The sequence below is a fragment of the Bombus pyrosoma genome, linkage group LG9 (assembly GCF_014825855.1).
Source record: "Bombus pyrosoma isolate SC7728 linkage group LG9, ASM1482585v1, whole genome shotgun sequence".
Classification (NCBI taxonomy): Eukaryota; Metazoa; Arthropoda; class Insecta; order Hymenoptera; family Apidae; genus Bombus; species Bombus pyrosoma.
In genome coordinates, this window is record NC_057778.1 from 4511706 (window position 1) to 4530827 (window position 19122).

General features: G+C 33.9%; 2 protein-coding genes across 2 annotated transcripts; one reads left to right on the forward strand and one right to left on the reverse strand.

Annotated features, from left to right (window-relative positions):
- Positions 1-9: 9 nt before the first annotated feature.
- On the reverse strand, positions 10-4955 carry LOC122571216 (trypsin-1-like). Its single transcript, XM_043734677.1, has 7 exons — positions 4887-4955; positions 3296-3479; positions 2813-2975; positions 2191-2399; positions 1002-1204; positions 729-783; positions 10-135 (listed from the first exon to the last, which is right to left on the reverse strand). The coding sequence occupies exons 1-7, from the start codon at positions 4953-4955 to the stop codon at positions 20-22; spliced, it is 999 nt and encodes a 332-aa protein (XP_043590612.1). The 3' UTR covers positions 10-19.
- An 8851-nt stretch (positions 4956-13806) lies between these two features.
- Positions 13807-18494, forward strand: LOC122571213 (trypsin 3A1-like). The gene is made up of 7 exons (XM_043734671.1): positions 13807-14086; positions 14732-14900; positions 15723-15882; positions 16674-16879; positions 17372-17577; positions 17796-17853; positions 18002-18494. Exons 1-7 carry the CDS (start codon positions 13982-13984, stop codon positions 18133-18135), a joined length of 1038 nt encoding a protein of 345 aa, XP_043590606.1. The 5' UTR covers positions 13807-13981; the 3' UTR covers positions 18136-18494.
- Positions 18495-19122: the final 628 nt, after the last annotated feature.

A 19122-nucleotide genomic window follows, 5' to 3' on the forward strand; every position in this document is an offset into this window, starting at 1 on the left:
TTATTATTCGTCGATTAAATTAACAGTAACACCCGTCCTTGGTGTTATTCGCTATCCATGAGAGGTAACGATTCACCCTGCTGTAAACACCGGGATAGCCAGGCTTCGCGCATCCTTCGCCCCAGGATACCACTCCTGCGAATTTAGATGTGTAAATTCGTTTAGCTATAAAACAGTCAATGGACGAGATACAAAGCGGATCCTAATTTAATTTGAATTCCGGAAATATATCGAGGAGTAAGAATTCGTTTTGCATTACGATTATATAGTTGCAAATCAATACATTTCTCATTGGTAACTTTATTGTGATTTTACTTTTGTGATTGAGATTAATAATTGGTAATTTTATTGAGAAAGATGCAATCTTTTGCAATTGCCATTGGGACAAGAATTTGGAAAGTTGGATCTTATTAATTAAATATTGTTAATTGAAATAAATATATGTAAGAGATTTCCTTTCTTCAGAATCACTAGCAATTAATCTGTTTGTAAATAATACTTAGTTGTAGGAATATGTGAAAATATTTTTACTTACTAATATTAATCGTTTTCTTACTTTCCAATTTATTGTCACTATAGCTGTTATTGTGATTATAGTTCGAAATCTCTTTGTTTTGCCAGAAACATATTGATCTTTCATTGACATGTAATACGCAACTTTATGACTCGCTTTGTATCTCTTCCACCGAATTTCTATTCTTTATCAAACGATAGAACACGAATCTTACCAACTACTTGGTAACTGTCGTCATTAAAAACATGTAAAGGGCCACCACTGTCTCCCTAATAAAAAAAGAAGAAATCAAACATTATAATTTTAAACAGCATATTTTTCTCTTTAATATTAAGTGACAAACGTGTACACAAAAGTTTGATGTATGTATATGTGTCGATGTGTATGTGTAAATGCAAATGTATAAAGACGTAATAATTTTATTCGTACGTGTTGTAAATCGAAAAGATGTTAGAAACAACAACGAAAGGAATTTTTCTTTTATTACCTGACACGAATCCTTGCTTCCCTCTTGATAACCAGCGCACAGCATATTGTCTGTGATCTTCCGCGCCGGATATTTAGTCGCGCGACACTCGGCGTTCGTGAGAATCGGAACCGTCACTTCCTGCAGAGTTTGCGATATCGAACCAGCCTCTTCTAATGCGCCCCAACCAGTTACCGTTCCATTTAATCCAGCAAAAGTTTTAGCTGAAAATGGAGTTTATATGTGCTTTTTTTCAATACAATAGAACTTTTCATTTTCGTTTCTTTTTTTAATATTCGTAGGTTTAACAAGGGCAGGCACAATACTTTTTTTTAACAATAGTACGGAAGTTAGTATTGCACTCTCTATTAGTTTCATTTTTTACTTTTAATCTCTAATGATCTAATCTTTTATTTCTATTGCGATTACAAAAGGTATATATAACAATTTGATAACAAGTGGAATGCTCCTCAAATATCGTATATCAAAATAATCTAAATCTATCCAACAAAGATAAACAAATCCAATAAAAAATCTATCCATCCCAAATTCTATTAGATTAATATTAATTGAAATTCAAATAGATATTTTTTAATTTTAATTGAAATTTTTTTCCATAAAAACGATGCTAGCAAAGGAGCCGGCAGAGCGGGAGAGGGTGAGTACTTCTCATCCTTGTAGGGTCCCACATCGAAGGGGGGTTTTGCGTCGCCCTAGGTGGTCATAGGGGTCGTCATGCCGAGAAATTTCTGAGTCCCCTTCGGACTTGCACGACTGCCCACGGGATGGCGTTAAGAAGTGTGGTCCCTCTCAACGCCCAAATTAGACCTAAGGAACGACTTCCTCAGAATGGGAGAAGACGCAGGAGTGCTCCGGCAGCAATTCGTAAGAGGTCCCGAGGCACTCCTGTTAAGCGTTAGGTAGGCCACCGTAGGGTTTTAGTCGGCAAGTCCGACACCACCGCACCGCTTCCGAGAGGAGCGACGGGGTGTCTATAAGCATTTCCCCACGTATAAAAAGAAAAGATATTTTTGAATTTGCATTGGAATGAATCATAGCAAACAAAGCAACTAGAATTTGAATTATAGTAAACGTGTTATTGTTAAATCTGCATTGTAAAGAAATATTACGTCGAATGGAAATTTATTTGTGATTTATATCATGCACAAAGCTACTATACCATTGACTATCGCAATATTTAGAACGTTACCTCGTTCTGGAAGGCAAACAGGCCTCATCTTTCCCTCGAATCGAATGGCGTCCTTCAGTTTGACGAGCGCGATGTCATTGTTATAGTTGTACGTCGAATAGCCGCTATGCTTGATCACTTTCTCGACTTTGAATTCTTGAATCTCTGTCTCTGTGGTAGAATTGCGATCGTGCTCTAATATCCGAATTAACATGAGTTTCGGATCGAACCTGTTCCAATTATTTATGGATTGAATTCATGTTACAATAGATCAAGATATCAATGGAACAATTGATCGATTTAAATAGTGTCACACGTATGCTATCATTGTTATATATATTACACCATGTGTAATGAAAAGTTGCTACTCTTTATTTTGTTATTTTTAGAAAAATCATTTAAAATTAAGAGCAGCAAAAATGTCACAAATTTCTACATCAAATTGGAAAATAATCTCAAAATAACGTAGCATAACAATCCTATTATAACTATTATCGTATACAATACAGCGAAATGATTCGCTAATGATATCGCCGATGTTGCTACATTATTACTGTACATAATTATATACTATATAATACTGTATACATTATTATTGTGTATAATAAATTACTATATGGATACTATAATATTACGAAATCACCTGTCGACACAATGAGCAGCGGTTAATACATAACGAGAACTTATAACAGATCCACCACAATAGAATCGTCCTCTAAACATCATTAATGCCATCCATGGATATTGATTAACTTGGGTCTCAACACCACCTACGATCCGTTTCTGTGTGTTCGTTAAACCGCATTCTAGAAAATAACATATTATTACATAAGTTTAATCAATTTCATTAAGTAATGCTCTTTAAATGAAAAATAAAGACAAGTAACAACAAAATAATACCAATTTTTATTCATTGGATTATTTAAATCTAATTTATCTGAATCTTTATTGTTGTTTTATTGAATTTATTTAACATCACTTTTGGTTCTAATTAACAATATTAATATTGATGTATCACAAAACTTATATAAATTGATCTCTATTAAATAAGTCACAAGGAGTGTTTATTGTACATATTCAAATTTTGAATATTGAACAAATAATCTTGTTTCGAGTTTAAACTCACTGCAAGGTAAACACGATTCAGTCGCTGGTCTCGGAAGTTCAGTTGTTGTCACGGGTACTGTTATGGATCCACCAGCAGATATTAAACTGGCCAGCCATTCCCAGAAATTTTTATCATCCGTAGCTGCTATATTATACTGCGTTGCATTTAAGTCGACTTCTTCAACGGGGATTGGCGAACGTAACTATAAATTTTTATATTTATGTCACTTTTTGTTGTCTTAACTGCAGGAACAATATATTGGGAACAAGCATTTGTACTTTCTGTAAATCTTAAGCGAAAAATTTATATTAATTTTAATAAGATTCCTAATATTTATTGCAAAATGGCTTTATTATTACTTACGATTAACCAATGTGTAATTTACAGGATGAGATATTGATATAAATGTGTTATAATTAATGCCTTCACACATTACGCTTTAGTATATTATTAATTAACTAAACGCGATAAATGTATTTATTTTCCATAAAACTGATCGTTCAAATTTTAGTGTATTATGTCTTTCTCACAAAACTATCCGAAAAATGTGTTTCTACCTTTAATAACTAAGAGAAGATCAATTTTTAACATGCTAAAAAGAGATGCGATCCTCAGTAGAACAAAGATTATTTTATCGAGCAACATTTATATTTTGAATATTTATGTTTAAAAATTGAAGTCGATAAATATTCAACACGCAAGCGCGTAGTTCAACCTTTGATTTCAGATTCAAACGTACGATTGTAAAAACACAGAGCATTGATCTGAACATCTTTCATCGCCGTTATGTGTCCTCAATATAAATTCTCATTACGTATGCAAAGCGGTATGAGATTATACCCAATAAATATTATAACAAATTCTATTTTTCGCGAGAAAGAAGCCATTAAGTTACCTGTAACGCCTCACATAATAACAAAACTCTAATAAATCGTAAGATAAAGCTTACATTTGATTCCCCAAGAGGAAAAAATGCCCCTATAAGAATTTCATACTATCATTCTTTACTCGTGATTCAATTCAGCCACTCAATTTCATTACCCCTATTTTATCAAACATAGACCTTAACTTCTCCAAGGACGAGTTTATTTCAGGACGGTAAAATGTTTCCTCAGATAAGGGAAAGGCTATTCTTTATCTTTCATTTTTATGTGTTCAAAGAATATAGATATGTAATGTCGGAAAATATCTTTAAGTTATGAAATGTTTCAGGACGTATGGTACGGAACAGTTTGTAGTACGAAAGTTTCAATTAGTATTTCGTATATTCTACTCTTACATTACGCTATTAAATTAGCGATATTTTAAATAAATGCAATAGAGATAGATTCTAAATTTAGAAAATATTGGAACAAATACTTTTTACGTATCTATAATCCATATTTATGTAAAATAATCCATAACAACAGAGTGTAATGATCTGCAGACTCTACGAATAACTTGCAACTCGTGCTCGTGAAATTTCACCAATAAATTAGTTTTCAATTATATATGTTTTTAATTAACTATAAGAAGTTAATTCACTCGATTAATCCAATTATTCGTGCACGGTTTGGGAAAGTGTCGAGGTCTTTCGTAAACGATGTACCACGATTAATCGGTTACTTACTTTCTCGCAATTAACGGCACACGTTGCTGCGAGCACAATGATCACGCAGAATATCGTACGGATCCACATGTTCGCGTCGATCGCACTTTTCTTGTCACGAATACGAATACTATGAATTCTGTACCGCTTGGCCACTGAATAAAAGAGAGCAACCGATTGAATCGGACTCGGAATCTACACTTCCTACCAGGTCGACGTACACTTTCACACAACACTTCGACGATGCTCGTCACTTCTTTATTTATACGGAATAGTGGACTGGCGAGTAGCTGAGGTGAAAATTTAGGCTGGCCGTATGTAAATTTACAGACGCAGGCAAACAACATTGCGTATGGAAACGACGCAAGTATAGGTGGAATCCTGCAACGTCGATTGTTGAATTGATTGTCCATTCGATATTAAACGATGATATTATACCGCTTATATAAACAAAATATATAGAAAATTTGTAATGTGCTAAGACCTGTTAACTATCTTCTTATTTTCCTATTTATTGTCAGCATAATCATCATTTACTGTTATCTTAGTACGAGATCTCCTTATTTTTTTTTTTTTTTTTTGGAAAGATGTGGATTATCTAAATTTATTGAAACCTATTACTCAAATTTGTGAAACACTCGCTTTATATCTCTTTCACCGAAAATTCCATCTTTTATGAAACATCAGAACATAAATCTTATTAACTATTCGATAAACGTCGTCATTACTGACATGTAGAGGATCACCACGATTGCCCTAATAAAGATGAAAGAAATAAAAATAATAAATTTAAATAGCACGGTTTTCTGATAAATATTAAGTGACACACGTATAGATACATAAAAGTTGGATGCACGGTCGTCTGTAAAGGTAAATGTACAATGACGTAATACTTTCATTTATATGCGTTGTAAAGCGAGATGTTAACAATAATGATGGAAGGGATTTATCTTTCATTATCTTGCACACACTCTTGCTTTCTTTGTCGGTACCAGCGCACGGCACATCGTCTGTGATTCTTGACGGATACTTAGTTTAACAATAGTTCTTCGTGTAAATCCGAAGCATCATTTCCTGCATACTATCTGAGGGTCCTCGTTCACATAATTCTCTCCAACCAATCACTGTTGCGTTCTTTTGTTCGCAATGTAGCTCTACAAATGGATTTTGATATGGTTTTTTAATAAAATAGACATTCTTCCTGTTCCTCTTTTAAAAATATTTCTAGGTACAATAAGACCGAAAGATTTGATACTTTTATCAGTAATAGCACGTAAAGTAATACATATTTGACTGTATAATAGTTTAATTTTCTCTTCCATTGAATGGTGTTCAATTTTTAATAATTTCTTCCTTTTAAAGAAGAAAAAAAATATTTGTAGCAATTTCAACAAGTGAAATTTCCCTTAAAAATTGTATAATTATAAAATAATCGAAATATGTCTATAAAAAAAGGAATATAAAATTCTACTAGATAAAATAAGTACTTTTGTATTGAAATGAATCGAATTTGAATTAGATCAAACTTCCCATTCGGATGCGCACCTTAAACAAATATCGCAAGGAACGAGAAACTATTTCTGGATTATGTCATGCACAAAGCTGTCGTACCATTGTATATTACAACATTTAGAACGTTACCTGGTTGTGGCAGACAAGCAGATCTCATGTCTGTATTGAATTTAATGGCGCCATTCAGTTTCAGGCGTGCGATGTCATTGTCATTATTGGACGGTGAATAACCCTTATGTATAATAATTTGCGCCGCATTAAATACTTGGCGTTTTATGTTTGTAAAATCCCTGTCGTTCAATATACAAATCGACGAAAGATTTAGCTCCTCGTTGTCCCAATAATTTATGGATTAAATTTATGTTACAGTAGATCAAGATATCAATGGTATAACTGATTGGTTAAACACTATCACATATAAATTATGTTACATATATATACAACATATAATATATATATGACAGTGGATCAAGGTATATGGGTCATAGCACCCTTATGCGGGTGAGGCATCACTTTATTGTCTGTTTCGACGACTAACATAATCAACAGCCTTGCCTCATTTACACTTATCTCCAAGACCAGATTGGTACCTTGATTTCAATTTTTTCACGGGCAAGATTAAGTTCTGTATGTCAGTTTCGACATATCGTGCGCCTATTTACATATCGGTAGTAATAATTTCTTTTTGTTAGGAAAAGTAAAACCGATTAGTGTCGGCTCGTACTTACGATGAATTTATTTAATTGCGTAGTGTACAAGATAAAGCTGCGACAAATCGCTATAGCTCTTGTAATATATCTTTGTATAGTAATAATGAGCATGTCCTAGGTCAGCACATGGTATAATTAAATTACTAATCTGATTTAATTCTTTTATGTTTTTACGATATGTTTAAATTGAGATATTTATTGCTAATGATGCAAATGATGCACCTGTTGTATTCTAGTTTTTGTATACTTCAGCAAAATAACGTAATGAGGCAAATATCATTAAAAATATTAATGCTTCAAATAAAGATATTTCCGATGCAAAGAGAATGCCACTACATAGATAGACATCGTATTCATTAATCGTAGAACACTAACGTCTGTAACTTCTACCACTGGTAATTCATTTGTAGCCTTCTTTTGTAAAGAATATTTTTTTATTTTCCATAATTAAATACATAATAATTCAATTATTAAATGAAAAGAAAACATAATGTATAGTATAAAGATAAAAATCTCGAGAAAATCGTAAATTTTACGAACACTAAAATTACGTAATTCCAAGAATAGGTAGAACAAGACATTTATTAACTGAATCTCGTGTAATTTTGTATATTGAGCAACATTTTACTATGGAGAATAGTATCGTGAAAGTAATATATCAGAAGAAAGATTAATCTACCTTACATCCTGAAATCCGTCTTTTTGATAAATTGGGCAATTCTAATATTAATTTTGTTTGTATTCTGAAGATAAATCACGTTCTTTGTCATTCTATAGAACGTGATCGAATTGATCTCCGGATCAGAGGACAAGGCGAAGCCACTAAAAGAAGTCAGGAAGGAACATGCATAAGATATCGAACATTTTCCTGCATCTGAACGATCTTCTCTGTCCAATCAACACTCACCTTTATCCGTGACTTCTTCCGTAAGCCACACGTTCGTCCTACAAATTACAATTGTCCTTTCGTACAAACCCATTCACTATAAAATAAATGACTGAATTCCAATGTAGAGGTGACGGAACCTCGTTACGATACTTGTTCGATAATGGACATAACGGGACGCCAATCGACGTGGGCGAATTACGGCGAAATCAGAAAGGAACAATAATTATTGGACCCCGCGCGATCAATAGCCATGAGAAAATTACGGGTCGAGTCGATAAATCCGTAGAAAACATGATTTTCCCAAGGAGATATAGGATTTTCCCTTCCTACGTGCTTTATTCCTTCCTTGGAACGTGATCAGTAGATAAATATTTGTCTATGGTATATAGTAAATAGAGTTCTTTCTTTGTTGCGATTTCCGAAATTTTATATTTCAATTTTGCTAACGTTACACAAACAAACAAGAGATTGTTTTAAAAATATATTTATCGTAACATTGTAGAGCGTTACTACAATCTTTTCCGGAATGCTGGAATTCCGTGTGAAGAAAGACGATATGGTGTGTTTCCGACTAAGTCGTAAGTCGTTAAATATTTATCTTGGCTTTACGAATCTGGGGACAAGTGCAAACGACTGTTACATTAACCCGATTTCAAACCGCAACGATAACCCACGTAACACTCTCACAATACCTCTTGGAATTTCACCTAGTCTAATCTTTACTAATTACACATCAAGCGAAACTGTTTCATGGACCTACAATAATTTCTGTAGCCGTTTCAACTTGTCTATGGAGTTATCTCTACATACCTTTTGCCGTCTGTAGCGTGCGTTGGGAAATGAGGATCATTGGTGGAAACGAGACAGGCGTTTACAAACATCCCTGGATTGTTCGCACGAGTAAACATGGCACATTCTACTGCGTTGGCAGTTTAATCATGCGGAAACACGTAATACAATACATGGAAGGGTGATTATCCTCAGTCGAAATAGTTTCATAACAGAGTTTCCTTAATTCGCTTTAATGCCTTTGGTCACTTGAATCAAATTAATTGTAAATAAATTTTGTTTCCACGTCATCTAGTCAACTAATGCTCCTACCCTTTTAAAGAAAATTCAAGCTGTTTGGTTCAATTCTGAAAAAGTTATTTCGTTTTGAAGGGCATCTGAATAGATTCACGAGTCACTGTATATAAAGCAATTTCGTTTTTCACAAGTTCACTTGTTCCGTGGAGAGCTCTGAAGTTTCTTTATTAAGCTTTTTACGTCTTCGAGAGAAAGTTTCAGATCTTGTTTCCTTTGATCTGTTAATGCAGAATATAGAACGAGTGTTCTTCTGAACCGTCACTTGCTGTTAGCTTCTTCTAATATCACCATCCATGTCTCAAATCAGTCATTATCTCATATTTTTCAGCAAAATCGTTATCTACAAATAGAATTGTTATGTTTTGAAAATTTATTTATAGTCTATGTGATGCACCAAGTTATCGCATCGTCGAATATTGCAGCATTTAAAATATTATCTGTTTTTGGAAGACAAACAGGCCTCATCTTTCCCTCGAATCAAATGGCATCCTCCGATTGTTACCCGATTTATAAAATTACTTTCACAATACAAAAATATGAATTAACTGCTTGAAAGAACGACAGAGCTTCGTCGTGAACTGCTGTTTATTTATTCGTGCGCGATTTACTGTGTACAACTGTCTTATCAAGAGTCTAGTTAACATCCCAAGAAAAATACGATAAGATGATGTAGGACATAGGATTGTATTTCACCTGTAGCCCGTGACAGTGGGTCAAGGTATATGGGTCACAGCACCCTCATGCGGGTGAGACATCGCTTTATTGTTTGCTTCGATGACTAAAGTAATCAACAGCCTTGCCTTATTTATACTTATCGCGAAGGTCAGATTGTCACCCTGATTTCAACTTTTTCACGGACACGTTTAAGTTCAGCTAATTTCGGCTTATCAAGCAACTATGTACATATTAGAAGTAATAATAAATTTTCTAGGTAAATTACGACCGGTTAGTATTGGGTCATACTCATGACGAATTTAATTGCGTGGCATATGAGATAAGGTTGTGATAGATCGCTGTAGTTCTTATCGCATATCTTTGTGTGGTAATAATGGGCATGTTCTAGGTCAGGACATGATGTAATTAAATTAGTAATCTCATTTCACTTTTTTATGTTTTTACGATATATTTAAATTAAGGTATTTACTGCTAATGGTACAATTGTAGCGTGAAGCACCTGTTACTGATATGAGGTACGTATTATTTAAAATATTAGCACTTCAAATAAAAATATTTCCGATGCAAAGAGAATACCACTACATAGATAGGCATTGTATTGATTGATCGCAGAACGCTAACTTTTGTAGCTTCTACGACTGGATAGTACCTTCATCCGTAAAGAATATCTTCTTATTTTGGATAATTACATAAATAGATAATTAAATAGAGAGAAAACGTGTTATAGCATAAGTATAAAATTCCAGGAAGAATTGTAAATTTTACGAACGTTCGAGTTCTAGAATTATGTAGTTCTATGGGTAGCGAAGATATGTAATTTTCTTCTAAAAGGAAAGGTGATATGGAAAGAATATATTAGAAGAAATGGAATCTTTGTATTCTGAAATCCATCATTCCAATGAACATGGTAATTCTGGTGTTGATTTTATTTTTATTCTGACGATAATAATTTAATTTTAAAACGAATATGAACGATTCTCCATCACAGAGACTTCAGTCTCACATTTCGTTCACCATCCGTGAGTTTCTTCCTCATTTTAATATTACAGTTCTTGATATATCCCAATAGGGGATCGCACAACGAGATCTCCCAGTCTTAAAAACCATACAACAATGTTTTGCATAATGGAAACGACGTTGGGTTAAGTGTACGGATTCCGTGGGGGCTACTTCGAGGGTGACAATGTAGATTTTTACGAAGATTCAAATAAATAGCTTTCAGTAACTACTTCCACTAGCTCCAATTTTTTTTTCCACGCCTTGCACTTACCAGTAATTGAAAATTATATATTTTTATCGCTCTTTACTTTTTAATTACATTCTATTTATCTTACGAAAAAATTACCAGGTTTCTTACCAAATTCTTACTAAAATTCACTTAAGCGATGCAATGTACATTCAATATTCGACAGGATATTTCATTACTGTCAAGACTGAATAAGATCGTTCCTACACCTAAGCCCTTGGCTATTTAAAAAAGGAAGTGCTCAGAGGACCCGAGCAAGATTAATAAAAAACGCAAATACCATCGCGAAAATATGAAAATTTTTGCTGCGTTTCGAATTTAAATTACATTCGGAAGGCACATCCTTTACCGATCTTCGGAACGTGATCGATTAATTTTCTGATTAAAAAACATGCTAGGGCCATTAAAAGTAACCAGGAGCATTCATAAATTATCGAACACTTTCTTGCATGCGAACGATCTTGCAGTTTTGCTTCTCTGTTTAATCAACGTTTCTCCACGACTTCTTGCTCCATAAACGACACAATCATCCTGTAAATTGCGCTCGTTCCTTCGTATAAGTCCGTTCACTGTAAAATACATGCGCATCGTTGTGTGTTACCAACGCCAAGTGGCAAGGGAGTGCGCAGTTTCTTACCCTGAATAATTGAATTCCAATGTCGAAATGGTGGAACCTCATTACGAGCAAAACTTGTTCGGTATTGAACGTAACGGTACACCAATCGACATGGACGAATCGCGGCGAAATCAGCAAGAGACAATAATTATTGGACCACATGCGATCAATAGCCACATGAAAATTACGATTCGAGTCGATAAACCCTAGGGAAACATGCTTCCCCCAAGTAAAGTATAAGTAGTATTTTCTTTTTCTATATATCCCGTTGTTTTTTTTAAACGTTTAGAAACTCTTTAAACAATATATATTACTATTAACAATTAATAGATTAAATATTTATCCGTTTAAATATATAAAATTAGTGAAATACATATACAAAATATTCAAATTACAAAATTATTTCTCATAATACTTAATACGCGAAACAAGCTCCCATTTCTTTATTTATTTTCACGAAAATATCAATTTGCCTAAACATTACAGTAGAATAATTAGCGTCCAACAACTTAACATCTGCTGAAAAAATTTTTTAAAATTCCTTCATCTATCACGTTCACACTATCCACTCGAAACAGACAGATAATCAAAACCTATTTAGAGATAATAGCCCAAAAGCTATTATACGAAACTTAAGTGATAACCCCGTTAAAAGGCAACGAATAAACGGACATAGTGTCTGGAATTTACATAACAAGAATGATTTTACTCGAGCAATTATCTGAATAATGTTTAGGTTCCAGTCTAACACGTGTTGTATAATTAATCAAACACGACTGCAATAATTGTTTCAATGGAGTTACTACACTCTTTCCGGAACACTGAGATTCCGCGCGAAGAAAGATACGATGTGTTTCCGACTAAGTCGTAACTCGTTAAACATTTGCCTTAGCCTTACGAATCTGAAGACAAGGGCAAACGACTGGTTACATTGACCCGGTTTCAGACCGCAACGACAACCCACGTAATGTTCTCACCAAACTTCTTAGAATCTCGCCTAGTAAAATATTTACTACTTATGCATAGGGCAAAACTGTTTCATGGACCTACAATAATTTCTGTCGTTCTACGTGAACTCTGACTTCTTGTCAAAATGAATAATTTTAATGTATAATTCATGCATAATTCGTTTAATATTTATATAGTTTTCTAATGCAGATTCGTTTCTAGCGTTACATTTTAATTGTTACGTTAACGGTTAACGTATAACGTTATTCATGAAACACCCTTCGTTAAAAATGAAAATGTTGAATAATATGTAAATGTTTCGTGAACGAAAGGTTAGATAGTTTAAATATCTTTCAGATATGGTGGTACATTGTTTCCTTTCACAATTATGAAGCTGCCTGGAAAAGGAACAAAATGGTGAATTGAATGTATCAAAAATTATAGTTGTAGTTACTAGATTGAATCATAAAAGGTATATCAAAAATGAAAACGAAAGCTGCATAAAAGAATATATAGTGTAAGGTGATAAGTAAGTTCTTATCCATATATTTTACGACAAGTCGTTGAAATCCCGCAAAGTGCATAGTATCTCTAAAATTCCTATCGCGAAAAATAAATTAAACTTATAAATTATTAATTATTAAACTAGTCGTTTCAACTACACCAGCAGTTGTTCTACCGTTAAACACAAAATTTCAGTAGCACTCAATCTCTGTCTATTGATATTATCGTGAAAAACCTACAGCATGAAGATCTTCACGAACCCACGATCAACGAAAAGACCTGCCCTACTTGATAAGCGAAACCCTTCCAATTAGTGTGTCTCAACTACACACGCGTCTGACAGTGTTCGGTCGTTGGAAAACAATAGCGACGGCGAGTCGTGAAGAATTTCGTCTGACGAAAGTGACATTGATCCAGTCTACCGGATCTTCGAAAGGAAGGAAAGAAGGACGGGCACGAAAGGGTCTGAAACGTAGGAGGAGACAAAAACTGTTGCGGTGGTGGTGGTGCGGATTGACATTGGTCGTTACTCGGTCTCTCGCACACATAGATCCTACTTATTCGTATACTCATGGGACATTGTTATTTTTGCGTGTGTATCAGTGATAAGCGAGTGTGCAGGTAAGACAACGCCGCGTACACGAATACTACGGCTGATTTAAACGCTGTCACATGCAACATCTGCCAATGCAAACGCACCACTCAAGGTTGACGATCCCCACCGACCAGCGTAGGTCGGTTTCTTCAATAGTTATAATTTACTATAAAACGGCAAAACGGCCACGGTACCTTTAGACTTTTCACGCCTGGCATAGGTACGTGCACGAGCAGTAAGTACCTTACACCGATATCGTACAGCACACGAGAGATCGAAATCCCGCCTGTGTGTGTCCGCTCATCGACTACCAGCAAACCGAACGCACGCTGCATATGCCATTCGGGACACGCGATATGTCGAACCACGCGACAATGCAACGAACACTCGTCGTGATCCTCCTCTGGATAAGTTGCTGCAGCCATGCGTTCCCGCGAGTGGTGAGTTACGTTCTTGTATTCTGTTTTTTTTTTTTTTTCTTTTAATTAGTTATCCTTATCCGCGACGAAATGGATTATATATTAGTTGTAATTAGTTATAACAAAGTAACCTGCCTGTTTATGATGAGTTTGAAATGATTTCCTATTTGGGGTTTTTGCTTTTCTCACATTAATCTTCAATCGGTGCATATTACTAACGTATTGGATCATCAGTCGATAGGCTACTCCGTTGGGTCATAAGTAGGTTGAGTCATAAGTAGAATGAGGACGATTATGCGTGTAGAGGAAATATAAATGTGAAAAAATATACGCTAGGTAAATATTTATGTAGACTCTGTCTTTTTAATTATATTGATAAAAATATGAAATATTCAAATTGCATAAACATTTGTAGTTTAGTTGTAGGTGGCCAGTTTAAATTGACCATAGATTTGAATTGGGTCATTTAAATGGTGTTCTATATCTTACACAATAAATACGATTGATAGTCTGATAGTCTTAAATGAAACATCAAATTAATTAGTTTCTACTAAACACTTATAGATCATCTATGATGTACTTACTTTAATTGACGTTTAATAGATCGTTTCGATGTCGTGGCATGTCAATTATGAAATCCCAATATTATTTAACTTTTGTATTTAGGTGACAAGCAACAAGGAGAAGAACCTGCCAGCGTCAAACGTTCAAACACACTACAACATTACGAGCGCCGAGGTCGACGATCTATCGGCGATAGACGAGGTGTCTTACATCGATTTCAATTCAACTTCTTCGATTCCATCAAAGAGGCCGAACATCTGCAACGACTGTGGTAATTAAGAACGCTGTAATAAGAGCGATAGACTGTATGAGTGCCATGGCACGATTTATCCCACATTTTTCAAAAGGAGAAAATGTCTGCGACTACTTTCAATAAGACCATTGATGGAAATAAACAAGAAATTTCCTAAAAAAGAACAATTAAAAAATGTATAAATGCTTGATATCAGCGACTAGATAATTAAAGAAGCATCGTAATTACTTGCAATTCACGATAAATTCGTTCTTCAATTTTTACTTAAACACGTAGGATGATTATTATTATATAAAAATTATGTTCTAACTATTATGAATTTACTTGTATCCTGAGTATTTCATAATTTACGTATATCGCAGAATCAGTTTTCAAATCACACCAAATACCACTCGCCATTGATATACATACATATATATAATTAATTAAAATAGAATCAATATCGATTACTATGAGAATTACTCAAATGTCAATATTATATATTGAATATATCTATATATCTACATAATAGAAATAATAATATCGAATATAAATTCACAGTTATTTTACATATCTTACAACTTCCATTCGATGCATGCTGTGGAATTTATTTTTACGTTATGTTACACAAGATGTTTTCTTAAACTCTCTCGACATATCAATCCAGCCAGTATCGATAAAAATCATTATAACAGTTACTGTAACATCTTCATAGATATAAAACAATAATTACGATGAATGTAACAATTGCGGAAATATTATATTAGATTAAAAATGATACAAACATATGTATTTGGAATTGCGTAAAAAAATAAGCAACCATGTTTCGCCTGTGGACCGATTTCTACGTACCTGTTGCAGTTTGTGGCGTGGGTCGGAAAACAAGGATCGTCGGTGGCAACGTGACGAGCGTTTACGAATATCCATGGATTGTTAGCCTGAGCAAACAAGGCACATTTTACTGTGCCGGTAGTTTAATCACGCGGAAACACGTACTCACAGCGGCTCACTGCTTATCTGGGTGAGTATCATCTCTCTCTCACGCGAAATATTTTATAATACACCTGCATACGTGTATTCGTTAATTTGTCTTAATCCCTTTAGTCAATCTGTCAAATTGATTAAAAAAAAAAAAAAAAAAAAACAAAGAAGTTAAAGAAATTGCACACAGTAAATCGGTTTGTTAAATTAAACAAAGCTAAACGGATTGTTAAATTTTAGCAGTACGTGATCCTGCATACGTTTTACCCACTTTGCTTTTATTTTACTTAGATGCTGAATTGAAGAACGTTGTTCACCGTGTAGTGAAAATGATGCTTGTGATAATTATCGTGAGTTTATTGGTGATATATATGGCACGGAAATGTGTGAAATTCGATAAAATTTCGTCAATTCCATTAGTTCTAAAATAATATAAAGTAGATTGCTTTTCGCAAATCCGTCTGTTTCTGAAAACGTTTAAAAGCTTCTTTGTCAAGCTAATACGATTTGGAAATGAAATTTTAACTTTTCCTTCCTTTTCTTGTCTATCTTCTTAATACAAAATATGAGGCGAAGAAATGTTGAAAGTTCTTCGTCAGTTCTCCTCTCTCTCTCTCCCTCTGCTTGCAGTAACGAAGCTTCAAGTTCGTTACGATGACATTAATTTAACTTCGTTTGTTGAAATGATACTTTTATTTCAACTTTCATTGGTATATTTAATTTTAAAAGTATATATACTAAATGCTAACTGACAGCGATAGAATTAAAATGTTCTTCTTTTCTTCTAATGAAACGTCATTGAAAAATTTGTACTGTGTTAAAAAATTCCAGATTCGACAGAAAAAGCATCAAACTCGTCCTGGTAGACAATGATCGGACAAAATTGGACAAAAATGCCATAATTCGCCGCATCAAGTCTGTCGTTATACATGAAAATTTTCATACATACACGTACAATAACGATATTGCTATTATCGAAATGGATCGAGCAGTGAATGTAAATGGTATCGTGCGAACTGCCTGTTTGCCCGAGGACAGTAAGTATACTTCTGTCGTTGGATTCAACAAATCATGCGATAGCCATACGAACGATTTATATTGCATTGAAAAATATACTAGAATGAAATATAACATAGTAATTAAAATAACATTTCTGTGAGTTACTGATAACTTTAATCATTTTTCTGAATAATTCGCATTTTAATACGAGACAAGTCGAATTCTGCGTGAATATTTCGTAAACAAATATATCAGGTATCTTATAGCAAGAATATACTACGCGACAGAGTTTTAAACATAAAATTGTATTAAGCGTAAAAAACTTTACAAGACGAAAGTTAGCTCATTATGTTAGTTTTCATTTTTAATCTCGAATATTGTCCTGTTTTAGTTTCATTTACTTCTACTTTTGCATAGTTCTGCTTAAAAATTTTTTTATTAAATTTCACGACTTGCGAAAACATACTATAATTTCGTGAAAATACACGGTATCATGTACTGAATAAACGTAAGATTTATATATCTTCTAGAAGCTATCGACTACACTGGTGCAACTGCCACGGTGATTGGTTGGGGTCGAACAGGAGAGAGCGAACCCGTGAGCAATGAATTAAGAAGAGTCAATCTCCCAATTTTATCGCAGGAAGAATGCGATCAAGCAGGTTACCAGAAGAATCGAATCAATGAAAATATGTTTTGTGCAGGATATTTAACGGGTGATCTCGATGCTTGCTTTGTAAGTATCCGATTAGACAAAAATCGTATCGCATACTAAATGCTTTGCAAATTTCGTAAATATGGCATACATGTTGCATATTTGAAGTAAATTTTTATATTTTCTGCAAAATAATATTATTTATTATAATTATTGCGAAATAATATGTATATAAAAGGAACATACAAAACAATACTTTATAATTTGAATTATCCTGCTACTATAACGTTATGTCATAGGGTGATAGCGGTGGTCCTCTGCATGTGAAAGGAACATTTGGACATTTAGAAATAATCGGTAATATTATTATTCATTATTTATTATAATTTCAAAATTATTTGCTACTTATCACTATCTCTGTTGTTATTAGTATTTATATTAATCTATAATTTATAATACATTAATACACATTGTATCGCATATTTAAATTATTTTCGTTGCTCAGGTATCATCTCATGGGGTCGTGGATGCGCAAGACCAAACTTCCCAGGAATTTACACAAAGTTAACAAATTACCTCGGATGGCTTAAAGATCATTTAGATGACGAATGCGTATGCCCACCACCTCGTCGACATTAATTTCCTACTTTAAACATAGTTACTAATATGATAAGTATATACATATTATCTTAGGGACACACATGCCTTTCGAACACTATTAATATGACACTTTTAATCGCATTAAGACATCTAAACAGTACGGTCAGTATTAAGACGAAGTAGAAGAACATTCGGTAATTAATTTTCTTCTGACAAGTTCACGAATATTTGCATATTTATCTGTTGTTCGCGACCTGACTGCAAATAGTTATAGAATATGTACAATCGAGCCATCGTAGCCTATTGTTAATTTATTGCAATTGTTTGTTCAATTGCATGTAGCTGAGGAGATCTAGTCCAGTGTATACATATACATGAAGAAGTTCCGATTTTCTGTGATGTCGCGTTTCCTGTATAAAACAGTTGTTGAATAAAGAACATGTTTATCGATAGTTGAATGTTGTTTTTGAAGCCTTCCAGTGTAAACCGTAGTACGAAGAATTTGAATTATTATACATTTAATGCTTCAAACTATTACATAAAATAAATAAAATTATAATGAAATTTTCTAATTTACAGAAGAACAAATTTGAACAATTTCTCATGCTCTTATACCGCTTTAATCTCTTTAGGAGATAACTTTAGAATGATAACATATTTTACCGTTGATCGTGTTGTCATCGATGTAATCAATCCGAATCTATGGAATTGAGAAAATAATTCTTCTAGAAATTCATAAATAATTGAAACATTATGATCATAATTAGAAATTCTTAAGCTTCGCGTAATTTTCATCCGAAGTTTGATCACGGTGAATGCATCGATCGTACTTGCGGACTAATTATGAGAACAAAAGCTCCGTCAGGAACAAACCGGTAAAAACTAACGGTTGCTGAAAGAATGGCTCGAAAAAAAGGCTGGACATCGCAACGAGATGTCAGATAAACGACAGTCCTCGATCGAGATGAACAGGCAATAACAGAAACCGGGTCAGTAGACAGTAACGTTTTGCTTTCAACGGTGAAT

Excerpts from the sequence above, each read along its gene's own strand:
- LOC122571216 (XM_043734677.1), bottom strand. The coding sequence starts at position 4,955 with ATGTGGATCCGTACGATATTCTGCGTGATCATTGTGCTCGCAGCAACG. Across the intron at positions 3,480-4,886 it reads GTGCCGTTAATTGCGAGAAA|TTACGTTCGCCAATCCCCGT; the intron begins GTAAGTAACCGA and ends AAAAATTTATAG. Across the intron at positions 2,400-2,812 it reads GCTGCTCATTGTGTCGACAG|GTTCGATCCGAAACTCATGT; the intron begins GTGATTTCGTAA and ends TAATTGGAACAG.
- LOC122571213 (XM_043734671.1), top strand. The coding sequence starts at position 13,982 with ATGCCATTCGGGACACGCGATATGTCGAACCACGCGACAATGCAACGA. Across the intron at positions 14,901-15,722 it reads GAACATCTGCAACGACTGTG|TTTGTGGCGTGGGTCGGAAA; the intron begins GTAATTAAGAAC and ends TACCTGTTGCAG. Across the intron at positions 16,880-17,371 it reads TGCCTGTTTGCCCGAGGACA|AAGCTATCGACTACACTGGT; the intron begins GTAAGTATACTT and ends TATATCTTCTAG.